The sequence below is a fragment of the Cetorhinus maximus genome, chromosome 6 (genome assembly GCF_964194155.1).
Source record: "Cetorhinus maximus chromosome 6, sCetMax3.hap1.1, whole genome shotgun sequence".
In the NCBI taxonomy this organism is placed as follows: domain Eukaryota; kingdom Metazoa; phylum Chordata; class Chondrichthyes; order Lamniformes; family Cetorhinidae; genus Cetorhinus; species Cetorhinus maximus.
In genome coordinates, this window is record NC_135884.1 from 24908857 (window position 1) to 24930134 (window position 21278).

The 21278-nt window shown below is 40.2% G+C and overlaps 1 protein-coding gene across 1 annotated transcript; it reads left to right on the forward strand.

Moving 5' to 3' along the window:
- Positions 1 to 388: 388 nt before the first annotated feature.
- Positions 389 to 18307, forward strand: mkrn2 (makorin, ring finger protein, 2). Its single transcript, XM_078543433.1, has 8 exons — positions 389 to 511; positions 2604 to 2732; positions 5692 to 5870; positions 8043 to 8383; positions 10096 to 10310; positions 12066 to 12176; positions 15385 to 15529; positions 16212 to 18307. Exons 1-8 carry the CDS (start codon positions 483 to 485, stop codon positions 16392 to 16394), a joined length of 1332 nt encoding a protein of 443 aa, XP_078399559.1. The 5' UTR covers positions 389 to 482; the 3' UTR covers positions 16395 to 18307.
- The last annotated feature ends 2971 nt before the right edge of the window (positions 18308 to 21278 follow it).

Genomic DNA, 21278 nt, shown 5'->3' on the forward strand with positions numbered 1-21278 from the left:
TGAATAGTGTCTTCTTTATAATGAAAACAGAAAATGCTGCAAATACTCAGCTTCGGGTGTCACACTTTGTTTTATAATGCTCCTGTGAAGCTCTCTGGGACTTTTCATTATGTTAAAGATGCTATATAAATGTAAGCTGTTGTTGGTGGTGGTGGTGGTGTCCAGCTGCTCTGAGAGTCCAAGCGCCAAGACAGGGGAGTGAAGACCAAGCCCGGGCATGACTCCTGGGCATGCGCGTGACGTCAGACGGTCATCACTTCCTGGTTACGAAACAAACGGGAAAGGCGGCGGGGGCGTCCCCTCTGGGCGCCGCTGGAACCGCAGGGGCGCTTGCTGGGGCCCGGAACCTTTGTGTCACGTTCCCGTGGCGGGTACGTGGTCTTAGACGGACGGACAGGAAACTGATGGGGGGGAAAGAGGAGGAGGAGGAGGAAGAGGAGGGTGGTTGGGGGAAATGAAGAGGATGTAGGATTGGCGGCGGGATGATGAGTACTAAACAGGTGACATGCAGGTACTGAGCCTCTTGAATCGTGTCTCGGCTCGGGGAGGCGGGGAGGGCTGGTGGTCCGGGGCTAAGGGGTTTAAGTAGCGGGACTGGCGGCTCCCTCCCGGGCTACCCGCCGCCGTCAGGTTGTGGGGGGGTGGGGGTGTGGGTGTAAGGGAGGGCCAGGCCTTCACCTCCCTCCCCCCCGCTTTCAGCACCGAACAAACTCCCTCAGCACAAAGAACTGTTGAACGCTGGAGAGGGTCAGGCTCACTTTTGACCATTTGCTGCATAGGAGCGATTTTTTAAAAATATATATTTGAAAGAAATGGTGTGCTAGGGGTTAAATATTAAATAGCAATGTTGGCCAAATACTTTGATTCTGTCTGTACTTTTATTCTGGCTGGTTGAACGTGTTTTAAAACTGATGTTACTGACTTGCCTGTTAAACTCATTTACTGCTAAAGCCGCCGCCGTGGACTTTCTTTAAGATTTACTTGCGGGACCGAATGCCCGTCTTCTGACCCATCAGGAACTTTTACACACTTGGAACTGTGGAATTGGCGTCGCCCCACTCCCCCGCCAAAAAAGAAAAACAATTCGCAACCGCAGCGTCTTGTTCAACTCCGAGCTTAAACTCGTAGGCAGTCCGACGCAAAGACTGCCGATTTCCGCCGATAGGATATCGTCTAAATCTGTCTCGCTCATCTGTTGCTGAAATTCTCGTCTATGCTTTTGTCACCTCTTAATTCAACTATTCCAAAGCTCTCTTGGCCACCCTCCCCCCCACCACTCACCAAGTGGGGCTTTTCCAAAATTTTGATGTCCATGTCCTGTTCTACACCAAGCCCTGTTTGCCCATCATTCTTCTACTGATTCCAGCTCACGTAAATTCACCCCTCGCTTTGTCGCGTCGTTTCTGTTGGTGCTTTCAGCTGCCGAGGCCCAGGATTTACCCTTAAATAGAAGTACATTCAAGGAGATTTATTTAAGGCCTTCCTTGAAAGCCACTCTTTTGACCAAACTTTGAGAAACACCTCCTAAATATCTCCGTTGGCTAGGTATCTATTTTCAGTGTGGTTAAAAGACAACTGAGGACCAAACGTTAAGCGTATAACATACTACTTTAATAACATTTAGTCTCTTTAGATAAGTACAATTTCCCTTTAAATCAAGTTTTACATTAGAGGTTGCATCGTGTATATAGCACAGAAACAGGACATTTGGCCCAACCAGTCCATGCCCTGTTGTTTATGCTGCACTTCAGCTCCTCCTGTCTTTACTCATCTACGTTTTATCCCTATTCCCTTCTCCCCATGCTTGTCAAGCCTCCCCTTAAAGACATCTACATTACTTCAACCACCCCTCTGGAGTAGCAAGTTCTGCATTCTTGCCACTCTTAGGGAATTCAGAAGAAAATTCTTTACCCAATTTGATTTCTTGATGGCTATCATATATTGATGAGTCTCTAGCTTTGCTTTTTCCCACAAGTGGGTATATTCTCTTCTATGCTTACTCTATCAACACTTTGCATAATTTGAAAGAATTAAATTAGGTGACCCTCCCCCTTCTCCTTTCAAGAGAAAAAACCCAGACTGTTCATTTCAAATTATTGGTACTTAAATTTAACAGTTGACTTACAGTACACAACAATGGACACTCCCAACACTAACATTTCTGTAACAGTTTGTAACTGACATGGATTCGTAACATCCCAACTAAATATAACTGTAGACTATTTTGTGGAGGGTTGAAATCAAAGATTAATACCATTATAAAGCAATATGTTTAGGGATCAATGAGCAAGAAATTTGAGGCAGCACTTCATAAAATGTAAATTAGCATGAGTTGAAGCAGGCTACATAACATTTGTTTACATGTGTATGAATGCTTTTGTAAAATATAAAATCACACTGGTGATTAGTGTAATGATAGTGTGATAGCTATTTACAGATGCCTTTTTTTTGTTTTTGTGTGCGTTTATTTTGTCTGCTCCTCTTTTCAGATAATTCTAAAAACAATGGTGTATAACCTGTTTGATGACTCAAACATTGTCCTATGTGTTTATATAGTTAACAGGAGTAAAATGGTCTAAAGCCTATTAAATAATTCTGTTTAGATATTTTATGCATGGGATCTGCCGTGAAGGGAGCCGGTGTATGTTTTCCCATGATTTGTCGACAAGCAAGCCATCGACAATCTGCAAGTTCTACCAGAAAGGACAGTGTGCCTACGGAGATCACTGTAGGTAGGGTTCCAGTGATTTTGCATTTTTTAAACAAATATTGTACAGCTGCTACTAAATAATTTTGGGAAATGAATTGTTCAATTCAGGGTCAAGTAGATGAGACTCATGCTCGCTACTGTAAATTTGAAGCTAGCCAACATTGTTTTCCTACGCAAATAAACACCTTGTAGACTCTTTGGCCCTCTCTCCCTCAAAATTATTGCGTAAATCTGAATACGTTGCCTAATTGTCTGCATGTGCTTTTCCAGGCTCTAACCTATTCATTTCTACCTTTTTTATTTGTTCATGGGATGTGAGCATCACTGACAAAGCCAGAACTGGCTGCCCATCCCTATTTGTCCTGGAGAAGATGGTGGTGAGCCACCTTCTTGAACCGCTGCAGCCCATGTGGTGCAGGTACACCCACAGTGCTGTTAGGAAAGGTGTTCTGGGATTTTGATAAAAGCAACATACTGTGGATGCTGGAAATCTGAAATACAAAGAGAAAATGCTGGAAAAACTCTGCAGGCCTGACAGCATCTGTGGAGAGAGAAATAGGATTAACGTTTCGAGTCTGTATGACCCTTCTTCTGTATGACCCAGGATTTTGACCCTGGTTCCAAGGCAGGCTGGTGTATAACCTGGAGGGAAACTTTCAGGTGGTAGTGTCACCATGCGTCTGTTGTCCTTGTCTCTCTAGGTGGTAGAGGTCGAGGATTAAAACTTTTCTTTTTATTTCTTGACTCAAATTTTTTCTCATGTTTTAACAACATCCATATTCTTGGTTGATATGAGACTTTAGTGCCAAGAGCAGTGCACCATCATTAAGTTCCTGAACTTTTTTCTTTCGTTTTAATAAAGGGCTCATGGTATTTGTTTTCTTAAGGGAGTGTGAGCTGAGTTTGCTTCTGGCCAGCTGTGAGCAATAACCCCTATCTAAGACCACCTTCTAAAATAAAATATTGCGTGCGCACACACACAAACAGGATGGCTGGAGCATTTGCTACAATCTTCAGCCAGAAGTGCCAAGTGGATGATCCAACTCGGCCTCCTCCAGAGGTCCCCAGCATCACAGATTCCAGTCTTCAGCCAATTCAATTCACTCCACGTGATATATAGAAACAGCTGAATGCACTGGATACGGCAAAGGCTTTGGGCCCTGACAACATTCTGGCAATAGCACTGAAGACTTGTGCTCCAGAACTTGCCATGCCCCTAGCCAAGCTGTTCCATTACAGCTACAACACTGGCATCTACCCGGCTATGTGGAAAATTGCACAGGTTTGTCCTGTACACAAAAAGCAGGACAAATCCAACCCGGCCAATTACTGCCCCATCAGTCTACTCTCAATCATCAGTAAAGTAATGGAAGGGGTCATCAACACTGCTATCAAGCGGCACTTGCTTAGCAATAACCTGCTCACTGATGCCCATTTTGGATTCCGACAGGGCCACTCAGCTCCTGACCTCATTACAGCCTTGGTTCAAACATGGACAAAAGAGTTCAACTCCTGAGGTGAGGTGAGAGTGACTGCCCTTGATATCATGGCAGCATTTGACTGAGTGTGGCATCAAGGAGCCCTAGCAAAACTGGAGACAATGGGAATCAGGGGGGAAACTCTCCTGGTTGGGGTCATACCTAGCACAAAGGACGATGGTTGGGATTGTTGGAGGTCAGTCATCTCAGCTCCAGGACATCACTGCAGGAGTTCCTCAGGGAGCCCTTGGCCCAACCATCTTCAGCTGCTTCATCAATGACTTTCCTTCCATCATAAGGTCAGAAATGGGGATGTTCGCTGATGATTGCACAATGTTCAGCACCATTCGCGACTCCTCATTCTGAAGCAGTCCATGTCCAAATGCAGCAAGACCTGGACAACATCCAGGATGGGCTGACAAGTGGCAAGTAACATTTGCACCACACAAGTGCCAGGCAATGACCATCTCCAACAAGAGAGAATCCAAGCACCTCCCCTTGATGTTCAATGGCATTACCATCACTGAATGCCCCTCCAAGTCACTCACCATCCTAACTTGGAAATATGTCGCTGTTCCTTCACTGTTGCTGGGTCAAAATCCTGGAACTCCCTTCCGAACAGCACTGTGGGTGTACCTGCAGTACATGGACTGGAGCAGTTCAAGAAGGCAGCTCACCAACACCTTCAAAGGCAACTAGGGATGGGCAATAAATACTGGCCCAGCCAGCGAAGCCCACATCCTGGATGAATAAAAAAAAACCTGGACAGCCAAGTATAAACGTCACGCCTTTCTCCGAAACATCTTGTGGTCGCTGAAGATACAGAAAGCCCGAACGCGTCTACCCTGACAAAGTGACATGAATCCGTGAAAGCATGGTAATAGAAAGGCTTGAAAATATTTATTGGTATGAAATGTACTCCTTGTATTTTCAAGTTCTGCAAAGGAGTGGCATTCTGGGAATTGCCTGATAATGTTATTGGTATAACAAATGACAAAGTCTTGTTAAATGCTCGCATACTTTAACCACCTTAGCGTATTCATCTATTTTTAGACCCTTTTGCTGTTAAAGGGAAAAAAAAGCCTCAATGGTTTTATTCTCTTTGCCTTTTCTTGTCACCGCTACCGAGGTCTTTCTCTCCCTTCCAACTTGCAAAACCCTCCTGATAGCCCCCCGTCCTGACCAGCCTTACTTTCCTGCCAAACCTTTGCAACTCGAAAGTCAATGAGCTGCCCCTAAACACCCAATTTGAGCAGGTAGCTGGATAGCAGTTGTTAGCAAAAACCCAGCAGGTAAAATTGATTGAAGCTCCTGTTGCAGCTGCCTAGTAGGCGGCCTGCCTCTCCCACCAGCTTTTGGCCTGCAATTTAAAATTTCCCCTTTTATATCAGGTAGGTGATATTTGGGATTAGGTTCAAAGGGTGTGTTGTTCACCAGTGGGCCTAATTGTGTGATGATACAATGTGGATGGTGTCTAACTACATTCTGTTCTCCATTGATAAGATATGACCATGTGAAACTTCCTGGATCTAGAGCAGTGGGACCAGTAATCTCTAGGGTCACCTGCACACCTGTTGTTCACGATGCAATTGCAGAACCTGCCACTGCAGAACAGACTGTCCCAGTCAAAGTTACTGAATCAGGAAGATGTAAGAAGAAAACGCTTGAACTAAAAGATCGAGGTGAGTAAAAAATGGGGCTGTGTATAGGTTGTGTGTCCGTTTTCACTTGAGTTTCTTGTTCCACTGAGTTTTCAGATATTTTGCTACCCAAAACCATAATTGTCTCCCAAAATGAGGAAATTCCAGATGTCTCTTATTGCTGCTTTTGGCACAAATAGTGAAATCCGAGAGGTTGCAGAGAGTTTATGCCACTGGTCAATTCCTTATCCTCCATTCCCTCGGTTCCATCTTGCCATATTTTCAGAAGTTTCCTAAAAACTCTCCTCTTTGAGTACATTTGCAGCTCCACATCCGTGTTGCCTTTTTTGGTTTCGGTGACATCATCCGAAAGCATGCTGTCTCTCGACCCCTCCGCTTTGTCCATTTTGTCCAACATCTAGCTTTAGATGAGATAAAATATCCTCCGTTTAACCATTGGGCAGCACAAAGACCGCCACAGATGTATCTCAGATGATGTTTAGTATCTGTGTTTCGGCAGTTACTAGAAATTGGGCAACAGAAATAATTAGAAGTGCCAACTAATTACCACTTCATTAGTTCCGATAGCGTAAGTTTCTTTTGCTGTGAGATTTTAACTCATAGTGTAAATTTTCTGTTATGAGCTTCAATGGATGCAAGTATAAAGCAGAATCTATTGGACTAAGATTCATTTGTCTACGAAGACATTGGCAGCTCCGGTTTTATTGCTAAATCCAGAAACACCAAGGATTTTGGTTTGTTGTAAGACTTGTTTCCATCCACTAGAGTGAGCTAGATAGATCATGTGTTGGTCATCAGCATTGCTTACTTTTTATGTGAATTAAGGCTGAACTCTTAACTCAAAATATTCCTTTTGTGCGTCCAAAAAATAAAGTATGAAAATAATTAATATCCATTTATGAAATTGAATATTTTCATACTGAAGAAGCACTACTCTTCTGGACCATGCCAAATCTTGCTTTTGTGCAGCAGGACTTCTGTTTATCAACAGAGAACGAACTCAAATAAGTAGCATCTGGTGAGAGTAGCAGTGCAGAGGAAATTTTAAGTGGGATTTTCCTTGTGCCTTTGTTCAGTTTTAGAACTTTGTGGTCCAATGCTACCACAGAAGCAGTATGCATTTTGTTTTAAGTATGCATTTTTTGTTTTAGATGGACTAATGTCCTGTAGTTCTTCAGTCTTAGTACTTGCATGAGAAAATGAGAAGCAGGATGAGCATTAGCTGACTTACTCCATCCATGCAAACACATTTGCTCTTAATTAGCAGGGACAAAACTCTGATTGCACAATTTGTGTGAAAACATGGCATAAAAGTCTTTTTGAACTGTCATGTGCTGGCAGAATTGATATTCAGAGGATAAGTTAAATTGGAGCAATGCTGATAATTATTGTCCATCAGTTGTCATTGTAGTAATTATTGTCAACATATTCTAATCTAACCAACATATTCTTTATTTTATGGATGCTAAAACAGGGAGGAAAGTAGTTCAACATATTTTTTCTAAAGCAAGCTCTGAATGAGTGCCAGTGAACCATCACTGATTTTAAAAAGTGTAAAGTCTAAGGATTAGATTTTATTTGGTGTGCTGCTTAAATCAATTTTTGTCACCATCTGACCTCTGCCATGCCATCTGAGAAACTGGCGCTGAGCAAAACCATCTCATCAGAGGGTGAAACTTTTTTCCAGTTCTATTTATAGAACTTCCCAAAGAGCAACATAAATTATTTAGATTTGTTTATAATTTATTAACCCGTACTGTAGCCATGGGATCCTAAGAATGCTGGACCTGGCTCTTGTATTCCTTCTACCTGTGCCACGTAGACCACACACAGATCATAATTTAAACAGAATGATACTTGCACCCCAACCGCACATATAATCTATTTTTTGTGCATAAGGTGGTCACTCATTCCTCATTCTTCAATCTCCAGAATACCTGCTCATTCAGTTCTGCATCTTATCTGTTATTGTGCCTCTTTGATCAAGGTTTCAGCTTAATTTCATTAATGTTTTCTGAAATTATTTGTTTTATGTTTTTTTTCCTTGGTTTATAAGCTCAGTTAGAGGGGTTGGGGAGGAGATCTTAAGGGCAGTGCCCATTTCTGTATTCCATAATGTCTGCTAACCATGATCCGATAACTTTTAAATGCATTTCATGCTGCAACTTTTTTTGGGCTTATTCTTCTCTTTAGACCTTTGCAACCGAGCAGCAGAAAAATCTAAATTGTTTCCTTTCCCACCATCTTACTGCAACACTACAAAGACTGCATCGCCTTTCTCTGACTCAGCAAAGTTTGTTTATGAAGATGTCCCAGTGAAGCCGCCGTCATATTTGGACGCAGTTCGCAGTGGACTGGATGTTTCAGCATCAGTATGCAGCAATAATTCTGCACAGCAGCTGTGCCCTTTTGCAGCAGTTGGTGAATGTCATTATGGTGACAGCTGTTTATACCTTCATGGGGATGTGTGTGAAGTGTGTGAACTGCAAGTACTGCATCCAACTGACCTTGAGCAACGTAGAGCACATGAACAGGCAAGTGTAGGTCAAAGTAAGATGCTGTTCAATGGCTTGGATATACCCCTGAACTATTAAAACTGTTTCTTCCACATTCAGCAGCTACATCTTGATCTAGTTATTGCCAACTTAGTTTAATGAATTCAACTTTAAACTATGCTAACTGAAAGAATTTACCTTTAAACTTCACCATGAAATAAAATTACTGAAATTTCACCCTAAAGCACTGACTTTAAACAAAAAAATTGGCGTAACAAAAAGTGCTGAAAATGAGTGGTGGCAGTATTTCTTGTAAAATTCATGCCTCCCCTTTTTCTTGGGTTTATTGATTTTTCAATGATTTTGTTTGAATTTTATTGATATGTTTTACTGCATGTTTCTCATCCAAATGAATGTAAAAATGGTGTCTAATATGTATTATCTATCTAAATATAAAGTATTATGTATAGCATATATTCCCTGTAATACTTTCCCCATCACAATTTAAAACCTCATTTGTTATGCTACAGCAAATGCACAAACCACTGCGAGCAAAGCAATGTGAGATCTGCTACTTTACTATAAATTGAAAAGAAAAAACTTGCATTTAACTAGTACCTTCCATAACCTCTGGACATTCCAAAGCATTTGCAGCCAAGGAAGAACTTTTGAAATGTAGACCTGATGTAATGTTGGGGAATTTGCATGCATCAAGTTTCCACACACAGCAATGAGATGATCAGATAATCTGTTTTTAGTGATGTTGGTTGAAGGATAATATTAGCCAGGACATCAGGAGAACTGCTCTGTTCTTGTTAGGATAGTAGCATGGGATCTTTTGCATTGCTCTGAGTGCCGGTGTCAGCCAAGATAGATTATGTACTGAAGTCTGTGAAGTTGCACTTCAGAAGCTGAGCACAAAAATCAAGGCTGACACTCCTGCGCAGTACCGTGGGAATGCCACACTGTCGGAGCTGCTGTGCTGTCTTTCAGTTGAGACGCTAAATCGAGGCCCTGTCTGCTCCCTCTGGCAAATGTAAATGAGTCTCTGGCACTATTTTGGAGAACTTCAGAGGAGTTCTCTCTGGTGTCCTGGCCAATATTTATCCCTCAGTCAACATCAGAAAAACAGATTATCTGCTTATTATCACATAGCTCTTTGTTGGAGTTCGCTGTGTGCAAGTTAGCTGCAAGTTATTTGCTACATTACAATAGTGACTATATTTCAGGAGAACTTAACTGTTTGTAAAGTCCAGTGGTTATGAAAGGTGTATGTTTGGGTCTCATAACCTGAGCCAGAGATGAGAATGCTAAAGCTGACAGTTAAAATTGTGTTGAAATATTTGTTTGTACACTGTGGTTAAAATGTATAAAAGACTTTTGTTGCCCAACTAATACTGACTAGGACCTTGCGCCACTGAACCTTTCACTGGTGAAAGGCTTTCACAAGGCTGGTGCAGTACTGCTGAGTTCAGTAATTCCTCCTCCCTCCCTCCCAATTTCTCCTTTCGTTCTCACTATTCCTTCCTGCGCTTGGTGTTTCTTTGTTGATGTTTTACCACAAATAAAATAACAAGATGCACAACACCTTGAGTAAACAGGAACTAGCTGGAAACTTTGCCATAATGGAGAAAGGCACAGGTGTGCCACCAGACAAAGATAGTATTAGGTCTGTTGGCTGAGAAATTTATTCAGTTTGCTCAGAATATGTGCCCCATAAATGCTGACTGTTGCCTTTCTATTTCATTCAGATGTGTCTCATTGCCTTTGAGCAAGATATGGAGAAAGCCTTTGCTGTGCAAAAGAGTCAAGATAAAGTCTGTAACATTTGTATGGAGATAGTCTATGATAAAATGATACCATCCGAGAGAAGATTTGGAATTCTTTCTGACTGCATTCACCCATATTGTCTATCTTGTATTAGACAGTGGAGATGTGCAAAACAGTTCGAGAATAAAGTAATCAAGTGAGTGTAACTAGTTTGACAGATCAATAAGTGACAACTTTTAACTATTGATATGCACATTACAATCAATTTTATGGTCTACAAAACAAGCAGCCAGCAATTTTAATGAGGCTTCCTAAAGGATACAAACATTGACAAGGTGGAGAGTTTTCTTGAACATGTCAAGGATAATGCTGTTGGCATTTATGTTGTATGTAATTTGGAGAATGGTAAAATCCCAACAAAAGCAGAAAAAAATCCCTTCTTTATACCAGGCTAGTCTGATTATTATATACCAGTTACACATATGAAATTGGATACTTTGAAGTTAGTCAGGCCTTTGACCAGCACTGCACATATGTATGTGTGTGAAATATGTTTTTTTAAGTGGGATGTCCATTATAACTTTTTATTAAAAGCTCTTCAACCCATGGGTATAAGTCATAGATATTGATCTTGGGGGTATCATTACCATTATTGATGTGGGCTAATTCCTTGAAGCACTTCATCTAAGAGGCATTGATTTGTAACAGAGATTCCAACCTTTTCTTGTTCTGTCTAGGAAAGCACGGGCAAGTTTAAATATGCTCTGTACCGACTAAACAGTGCTGTGTACTAGCTAGTCATAATATTGGATCCATTGATACAGGAAGAATGGAACTAATAGAATTTCCTGCCCTTAAATATTCTGTGTTAGATATCAAGATCCAGAGAAGCTTTTAAACTATGTAGATGGATTCTATTTTAGAGAAAATTCTTCCTCCCCCGATCCTTTGATGGCCTAATGCATAACAGTACTGTCGATGTCTAACAGTAAGTGATCAAGACCAGAAGGTGTCTGGTTCGATTGTGTGACTGTATTGAGCCAGAGTATCAGTTGGAATACTACATTTATCTTCAGTGCTTCTGGACTAAGGAGGGAAAAAACATCCATGGTTTCTGTGTATTTAATTATACATTTGAAAGGTTCCGATAAATCCATGAAGTGTGAGGTCTAAGCTAAAGCAGTTTGTGCATATCCTCTGAACCCGGAGAATGAATTAAACTTTTAATGTGCTCCAAGGTGGCTCCATTGTAGCATTTTTAAAAAATTCTGATGAGATGTGCTCATTGCAAATGAGCTGGCTGACTGCTGAGAACCTTTCTGCTTTTGCTGTTCAACTTTAAAGATAATGGCCGCAGTCTAGTTTGACAGGAAATTACTGATTATGTTGTGCTGTAATGCAGAGGATCCCAAACTTTCTTTTTGCTGAATCCCTCTTTGGAGATTCATGTTCCATTCATGCTCCTCCCCCTTTTTCTAAAGAACAGTATTTTGTAGTCCCCAAGAAACTGACTCTGCCTTCAGTTATGTAGGCACCATGTACCTCAATCATCTACTTCAAGGATCTCTCTTTTCATATCAGTCAGGAGATGCTACAGAAATATCTTTCACTGTAACTAATGTAGGCTTGCATAGTGAGATGAAATACATTATCGGGTGATCTCTGCACAAGATATTTGACTGTCCACAGATTTCAGGAAGTGGACATTGAACCAATCAGCTGCTTCTGGCACCCTTACAATCTCTACTCAATTAAATGTGTTAAAACTTTGCATCTTGTGCATATATATGTGTAATTAGGATATTAGGGATGTATCTATAAATCAAATCTGCTAATTCCTTCAATTCTGCATTTATATTTTTTGACTAAATGCTTTAGCATTTTATATGTTGCACATCTAATGTTCCATTTAAAATCTCTCAATTTTTTTTTAAAAAAATTGCCTTTTTAGGTCCTGTCCTGAGTGTCGAGTAGTGTCTGAATTTGTGATCCCTAGTGCTTATTGGGTGGAGGATAAAGAGGAAAAGGACCAGCTTATTGAAGCATTCAAGCAGGGAATGAGGTGAGTTCTTACTTTATAAAATGGGTTATTAAATTTACACCTTGGGGATTGTTCAACATGTATGTAGTAAAGTCAGAATGAATCTGCTTAATAAGTTCATTTGAATTCTTTGAGGCAATGTTTTCCATTGGTTGTGTGGCAGACTTTCATATTCTTACAACTAGGAGGATGTGATGTGGCTTGGCACGTGCCTTTCTGTTGAACTAGCTCTTGATTTACAGAAAAAAGTTAGATTATAAGCACCTCGGAATCAGAAGGCATTCAAATGTCTGAGACTGCACTTTTCTGTACAATATACTCTTAATATTAAGTTTTTCCATTTACAATATTTTTTTTTCTTACCTGGCCAGTCCAACTCGTGGATCTTGTTGATGCTTACAGTTAGCAGTGAGAGAAAGCAAGGAAAGTTGGGGAGATGGTAATATCCCAGTATCCACACAGCAAATAGAAGCTCTCTATTAGTTTCAATGGAACCCGTTCATTTTATGCATATGCACGCTGGGAAATCCTCACTTCTACAAGCAGAGAGATGGCGGCGTAGTTGTCTAGTAATCCAGAGGCCCAGGCTAATGCTCTGGGTACATGGGTTCAAATCTCACCATGGCAGCTGGTAATAAATCTGGTATTATAAAGCTAGTCTCAATAATGGTGCCCATGACAACTAACATCGATGTTGCAAACATCCATCTGGTTCACTAATGTTCTTTAGGAAAGGAAATCTGCCATCCTTACCTGGTCTGGTTTACATGTGACTCCCACACCACTGTGGTTGACTCTTAACTGCCCTCCTGAAAACCATTCAGTTCAAGGGCAATTAGGGGTGGGCAGCAAATGGCTGCCAGCATCCCATGAAAGAATATAAAATTCTGCTGCTAGAATAGTGCTGAATTCTGACATAAGCAAAGCTGATGTGAACAGAAGCATGACTCATTTGGATCCTGCTAAAAGCAGGGCATGCAGGCAAACTGGACCGTGGATTTTATGATGTGTGACATAGCTTAGACTTTCATTTCCTTGATAGATTTGGTCTGTTTGCGCAAAGATTTGCTTTGTGACTTTGAGTTTCTGCTCTACATCGTGTATATGTTGGAAATTGTTCAAAGATATTTTTCACATTTGTGCTGCTTAAATTAATCAGCAGGTATCTTGCTGGTATTTAAGTGGTGTCACAAAACTTAGATACGCTTCATGACAATACAGAAAACACCATGTAAGTTATCTTTCTGCTGTTCTTAAATACACAAACAAATTCAACAATGGACAGACTGGTAAGAGTAAATTATTTTTTGATCAAAGCCAATATTCATATGTTGTTTACTGATATGTATCGCATTCCATACTTTGGTAATGTCAGACGTTTTTTGTAAAACTGGCACAGTTGAGTCCAGGGATAAATAAGACTTGAGTTCTGGTGCATGACAAATGTTTTGTTCTCATCCTGGTCACTAGGTGGCAATCTAGCTAAACACAATATCACTTGTCAAATGGAGCTAGGAAAAGAAATTCAGTAGTGTCAAAAATCCAAAGTGATCTTGCTTCTCCAAGCTCCTGAATTTCTGTTGAAAGGTGGATATAAGGATGCATGCATTGACGAGACTAAATCAGAAAACACAAGTTTAGAATAAAATATGCAAGATAGTTTTTGAAACCAGTATAGTACTTGTTCGATTGCGTACCCAATTTTTCAACAGTGAAGATGGAACCAAAAATTGAAATCTTGTGTGTTTTTATTCCCACTAATTTTCTCTCCTGCCCCATGAAGGCATTGACTGTTTTAACCAATAAACAACTTAGTGATTTACAGAACTGTTGTGAATACAGCCAAGGGAATTTAAAAGTTGAATGCCTCTATCCTATGACTGTCTGTAAATAGATCTACAAAAGGTCATTTATAACTTATGGGGAAATACAAAGAGTCTATGATGTAAATTCAAACAAAGGCTGCTATAGCTATTGCTATTTTTTTCCCAAAAGGATAAATTTAATTTTTAATCTCAATTTGTAGTGTATGATTAGGCTTTAATATGTGAGCCTACAGATGGGGTATACAAGTATCCATTTGCTCCAGTTTTCTGTTTTGAGTCCAGTAAAAGAAGTAGTCTTGAGATGAATGAATTACCTTATATGGTGTGTGAACTGTATTCCTGAAAAGGTTCTATAAATTAACTTGAATGTGTCTTTATAATAATGCATGTAGCAAAAATCATTCGTTTCAGAATTTGGCATAATGTAGAGGCTGGCGACAGATTTTGGACACCAACTTGTATTTTAATGAGCACGTAAATTTTGAAAATATAGTAAAATGGGTATTCTGTTCTTAACCATCTCAAATTATGGGGCTGTTTTTCTGTCAGATGGTAATATGAAGTATGGTGAAAAAATATCAATTTTACAAGTCATTTTTCAACTTTTGAGTCTAGGATATGGACCAGTGGTGTCCATGTTTCTTTAACCACTGATGATTTGCAATAGTTATGAAATGCTACCTTAGTTAATAAGAGGCTGGGAGGAAATGCTTATGTGTTCGTATTATATGTTTTTATCCTTGGCGCGCGCGCACACACACACCTTATCTCTGCTCACACCACATGTTCTAAGAATACAACAGCCCTTTGGGTGAAATAGCAGCTGCTATTTTTTAAAAAAAGCATTTGGCTTTCAATATCAATAACTTGAGGCAAGTTTACTGGTCACAGCTTTCAGAGTCATCAGCTTTTTAGCTGCTGTTCCTGCTATCATTTTGTGGCAAGTATGTTGGTCCAACTCTTCCAAATCCTTCTGTATTCCAATACCCAAATGCCTCAAATACGCAACGCAACTATATTTACTATAACTGGTACTTCATGTTATGCCACCTAGTGCAGCTGAAGGGGAAGAAAAAAATTAATTTATCATGTAGTGGCATTATGGTAATGTTTCTATCAAAAAAGTAGATAGTTAATGAATTGTACTTAGATTCAGCTCTTGTGGTTGAGTGAACATCAGATAGAACAAGAAATACAAAATGATTACAATGGTGGAATAATTGCTGATTATACCATGTATAGAGCATTGTAAATGTCTAGTCTAGAACTTCAAACTGTAGCTAGAATGTGAAGCAAAGTTACAAAATGTACTTTGGTTTTATCCACTTGATTACCAAATACAGCAAGAATTGTGAATTAAATATATATTCCTCTTTTCTATTTTTTCTATCGTCACTTAACAGTAAGAAGGCTTGTAAATACTTTGACAAGGGGAAAGGGTCCTGTCCATTTGGTGGAAAGTGCCTTTACCTTCACGCTTACCCTGATGGAACGATGGCAGAGCCTGAGCAGCCAAGAAAACAGCTCAGTTCGGAAGGCAATGTGAGGGTAAATAATCCAAGTTATAGACATTTCACTGCAGGATGTTGTTTTGATGAACTTTTTCAGTATTCCTCCTAGGGCTTTGGAAAAGCACCAACTGGTGAACCATTATCAGGGTCTCAAGGTGCGACTGCATTAACTTGGTGAGAGTGAACATGGAGATACTGAGTTGAGCACACTGACAGTGCAAGTTTTGGATGTACTTATTTAACATTCAGTTAAATTTGACTGTTGCAAATGGTCACCTGTAGATAGGTAGCCCACCGACCCACAGAAACAAGAAGTGTGTCGACGACTTAATGTTAATTTTGCACTGACTTAAAGCCTCAGATTACACAGTGGCCCAGGTTTGTAGCTTTGCCTATTCTTAAGATTTAATAATCAAGCTATCCTGAAGGCTTGTTATATTTGCCCACAATTAGTATTGGCTGATTTTGGCCCTCTTTGAATTTGTGAAAGTAGCAGACTTTTTTTAACCTTAATTGTTACTTTGAGAACAAATTATACCAATACACTCAAGTAGCTACTGAGCTGTGCATTGCTACTGGCACTTCAGTTAGGTTGATGATACCACCAAGTACTATGTAATTATGTGAATTTATACCCTGGGGAGGGAAAAACTGAACATTATCTGCATAATAAATAAAAGTTCATAACTTAAACTGTGTTTTGTTCTTTTAACCTGCAGTTCCTTCACTCGGTGCGATTGTGGGACTTTATTGAAGAGCGGGAGCACAGGGATGTTCCCCAGCATACAAACGAAGATGAAGTGGCAGAGCTTGGAGATCTGTTCATGCATCTTTCAGGAGCAGATGAGCGCAATGCATCTAGTGAGAGTCAAGCTGACCAGCCTGTTTCTGTAGTGTTATAAGATGCTATAAACTAAATCACAGCTTACTTCTGCTGAAACACAACTGATTCACCTAGATGTGGAAGCTTGGTTCAAAATTATGTTTGAACTAGAACTGCTATATAATGGGAACAAATGGTACAATGAAACTGTGGTTGAATCAGGACCGTATTTTGCAGAGTTCACTATATTTAACTATTTGATTTATTTAAGAATTCCAAAGTTTTTTTTTTAAATCACTACAGAGCGCACTACTCAGTATACAGTTCACAGCCCCTTTTCTGGTGTTAGAGATTTTCTTCTAGCTGTAATTTTAAAAGGAAAAGCTGTAGTTAACTGCCCGGCTGGAGTATACATTAGTAGCAAAGCATTTGTAGCTTGAATCCACAATTGAAGTTGCAGAATATATTCATTTCAGAATAAGACCCCTCTCTTTTCACTCATTTCCTAGGTTGGTGGGCTGTGTGTTAGTGCTTCGCTGAACTGGTCCCAGGAGACACTAGCATAGTCTGGGTTTGATTCATTTTGTTTTTCTCCCCTCCGATGAAGTACCTGACTTCTGCATCCCAGATGGTGCCTGGTAACAGTGCAGGAGTTAACCCATTTCTCAAAGTTTTTATTTTCCTCTCATCAACAGAGCAGATGGGTAAACTGCTGTCAGCCCACAGTATTTTGCCATTCTTCAACCAGCTACCAGCAATTGCTCGTGGGCAACTCTAAGTGACTTAATCACATGTTGCCCCCTCTCTCTGGCTGACTGAAATGATCTGATCAAGGTTGATCTGTTTTGTTTTAAACCAAACTGCTGCACAACAAAAACATGTGAAAAATGTATTTCCTTTATTTTAAAAATTACAATGAGAGCCAGAAGAAAATTAAAATATTGTACCACAGATAATACCATGATCCTAAAATTGGAAGCAATTTAGATAAAATAGCTTAAGTCTCTTAGTGCTGTTTTGCTAAGTGTTCTCATGCTTGGGTGAAACTGAAATCATAGCAACACAACAGTCTGACTCCCTGAAAGAAAGTAGATGAAAGGTCAATGCTCGTCAGTAAGGCTGATTCATTTGTTAGCTAATAAATGTGGGAAACGATGGGCTAAATTTTGTAATCTTTCCCTGACGATACTGATCTGATTGCAGCACATACGTTGTCAAACGGCTAGAAAATTGTATTAATCATGTCGAGCCTGCAATGCTGTGGTTTGGTGCAGTATTATGATAAAAATCAGTAAAAGGATTGTAAATAGAATTGCTTTCACACTTAATTAGTTCCATTAAGTCAATGGTTTCAGTTGCTAAGCAGGTGGTTTCCATCTCCAGGAGAGGACAAATCCCTAATCTTGCTTTCCCATACTACCTAACAATTTAGGAAAGGATAGCTATTCTAGACACATTCATAATCCTTCCAAAGCGTGATGGGAAGGGAGAGGACAAGGGACTAAAATAATTGTTTTACAAAGCAAGCCTACTTTATTTGATGGTAGTGTTTATATTTTGTTATGTGAAAGTATTAAAGCTTGATTGTAACATATGTGAACTGTAACTGAATCAAATCAGAAAATAGGGACTTGCCAAACAATTGAGAATGTCAGGGCTAGTCATTAACTACTCAGCTTGTATGTTATAACACAAGTCCTTTTAAATCTTCAATGTTTTGTGAATGGTTTTAAGTGAAATGGAGAAAATGAGATTATAACACTACCATCTCTTACTGGTGCTAATACTTTCCATCACCATCCACAAAAAAGTATTTGTGCCTACCATAGCAAACTCAAAATGGTAACAAAAGTTTCCTCCCCAAAGATGGATTCTGAGTTCTATTGTACATGCCAGATATTGGGTAAAGTTCTGTATTTACAACTGCTTGTCCTTCTCCATTGTGTAGTAGTGCGCTGCTTTGAATAAAGTTTTCCTATGGTAGAAAAGAAATTTGTCGGCACTTTGGTTTAAGAAAGAAAATAATGCCTTTTATAGCACCTTTTAAATCCTCAGGACATATGAAAACATTTTGCAGGCAATCATACTTTTGTAATATGGAGGAAATTGAGGCCTGCTACCTGGCAATAAGTGCCCGGTAGACCTTCTAAAAGAACTTCCAGGGTCCTCAGAAGAGGTGGCTCAAGAGGTGGCCTGAAACGAGTGCACAGCTAATTTAAGTTTTTAAATTGGAGTTTGAGAATGTCAATATGACCGTAATCCCATTTTAGTACTTAACTGGCAGTGAGTGCACCATGCAGGCTCTGCCCAATATAAGCTAGCAGTTAGCTGAAGGGAAGCTCAAAGGTAAGCATTGTTATTTTTGTGGGGTCAGAAGGAGCTGGAATCCTTCCCTCCACCCCCAACTGACTTTTTTTTAAACCAGGTCCAGAGGATGGCTGGATTGTCCAATATCACAGTGGTCCAGAACCAGCTAGCCATATTAACCAGCCCCAGCCCTCAATGGTTTAGGTCTCCAGTCAGCACGATTAGATCTATATCAGCCAGCTGCCCAAAAGTCTCGAGATTAAAACCTAGCACTTAGTTATAGAAAAATGTGGCAGTTTATTTGGGCTTAGCATGGTCCCACAATCAGCAATGAAAACTGACCAGATCACTGGCACTGGTTGAGTGATAAATGTTAGTCAGGACCAAGAGAACTGCCCTGTCCAAGACTGCACTGAAACACTGTTACACTATTCAGTGCACATACAAGCTTGAACCAATAACTTTCTAACTCAGGAAGAATGCCATTGTTGAAGCAAGGCTGACAATGTTAATTGTCAAAACTTGTACATTTACAGGTTCTTAGTGACCGCTGCAGCCCTTCCCTTCACACCACGTAAACATGTTTTATCCCATTGGAGGTATGCAGATCCTCTGTGGCACTGCACATGGTGACCAGCAGGATACTTTAAAAAACATAAATCTGGGTGTTTAAGTATGAAACTTATGGGAAGTGTATGGTATAGCAAACAATTGGTTGTAGTAAACAGGCAGTGGCTAGAAGCAGATCATGGTGCAGAGTAGGCAGTAAGAAGTAGAGTGAGATGGAAGAATGAAGAAACAAGAGTTGGGTGGAGAAAGCAGCTGAGCAAGGACAGGGAAAGAAAAGCAGGAGTGGGGTTGAGTGGCTGAAAGAGAAACAGCAAGGAAAGTGGGTAACAAGACTTGGGAATTGGGTGGAAAAGGGGCATAGTTGGACACGGTGTGAAGGTTTGTGGGGAAAGAGGGAGAGCTTGGTAGGACGCAAATGGAGTTGGTTGGAGGGTGGGGGAAGAAAAGGCTATGAAGGGCAGGTAAAGGAAACCAAATAGGTCATGTGGAATTGCCCCATTGATTGAAAACATGTTGACATAGGAACCAAAATGACTTACTCCTGACTGACTTTAAAAAGGGTTCCCACTTCACCCAATACTTGGTGAAAAAATATTAGAGACTTCAGTCTCATTGGCATATGATCTAATGCTCCTTAACTTGAGTAGCATATAATCCTATTTAATAGCAATGTCACTAGTCACACGTTGGTATCCATTATACGTGCAAATATCAGTATCAAACTGTCGCCTGGTTGGTGCAAACTTCATAAGCAAAAGCAACATGGAGGAAATCGGACTGCATCGTCTGAGGGTGGTGGAGGCAGTTTCAATCAAAGCATTCAAAATGGTATTAGACTGTTATCTGAAAAAGAAGAATGTGCATGGGTACGGGGAGATGGTAGGGGAATGGTACATGGTGAATTGTTCATTTGGAGAGCAGGTGCTGACACCAGGGCTGAATGGACTCCTGTGCTGTTAAAATTCTGTGATTCTGAATCAGACAATGTATCAAAAACCTGAATTAGTGAAAAAACCTTACCAATCCTGACAAAATGAGAAACTGAGCTAGTCCTGCAATTCCTTCCCCATTTTTTGTTTCATCTGTTGGCATTTTCCAATGCTGTCTGCTCCCCTGGACATCTGATTTAATTTCTGATGCATGATAATTTGGCTTAAAAAAAGCCAATTTGACTTATTGATGCAAATACTTGTGAATAATGATTTGCTAATAAACTGGTCACTGAATTTGCAAAGTTAGAGGTAAGTAATTACAGGCAAATAGTTTATTCTGACACTTTGACAAAACTACTATTGCTGCTGGGATCAAACAATCCTGTAGTGCAATGCGAAACTTTCGTTGGCAGACATGGAAAAGTATTTAAGCGCATCACATGCACCCACTGACTTATGGTGACAAGATGCCAGGGGAAAAAAAAACATCCAGCTATAAACAGGATGCCTGTTAAATAAACAATTATGCAAACTTTTTCCTGCTCTCCATCTCACAAATTCTTCCCCATTGCTAGTGATTCATGATGGGCTGTTTCACAGGTGCCAGCGACATTACAAGTCCTGCTATTTTCAGTGGGAGAATGAAGACTTAGATTGGCCTTTTACACAAAGAAATCAGGTAAATTACACGTGTAACGCTGCCCTTTTTAGGCAGTGATTTGTTGCACTATACAGCTCAGGAAGTTCCCAACTTGGATCCCCGGCGAGAAGGATTACCTGATCTCATCCAGGGCAGCAGTATGAGTACAAGAATGGCTTCAACATACCCACAGAAAGGAAAAGAAAGTTGGATAGTATTCCCACTCCCGAAGTGCGAACGTATGGACATTGATCAAGATTGCCACTGCAATCAAATAGTCTACCAACACTCATTGTCTCAGTCCACATGTGTACATCGGAACAGGAGTAGGCCATTCAGCCGCTGGAGTCAGTTACGTGAATACGTGGCTGTTTGGTATCCTAACTCTATCCACTTGTGTTGGTTCCATAAACCCTCAATAGCCTTGGCTAGCAAAAAATCTCAGATTTAAAATTAGTAATCAAGTTAGTATCTATTGTTTGTGGTAGAGAATACCACACTTCTACCACCTTAG

Excerpts from the sequence above, each read along its gene's own strand:
- mkrn2 (XM_078543433.1), top strand. The coding sequence starts at position 483 with ATGATGAGTACTAAACAGGTGACATGCAG. Across the intron at positions 10,311-12,065 it reads TTCGAGAATAAAGTAATCAA|GTCCTGTCCTGAGTGTCGAG; the intron begins GTGAGTGTAACT and ends TTGCCTTTTTAG. Across the intron at positions 12,177-15,384 it reads GCATTCAAGCAGGGAATGAG|TAAGAAGGCTTGTAAATACT; the intron begins GTGAGTTCTTAC and ends GTCACTTAACAG.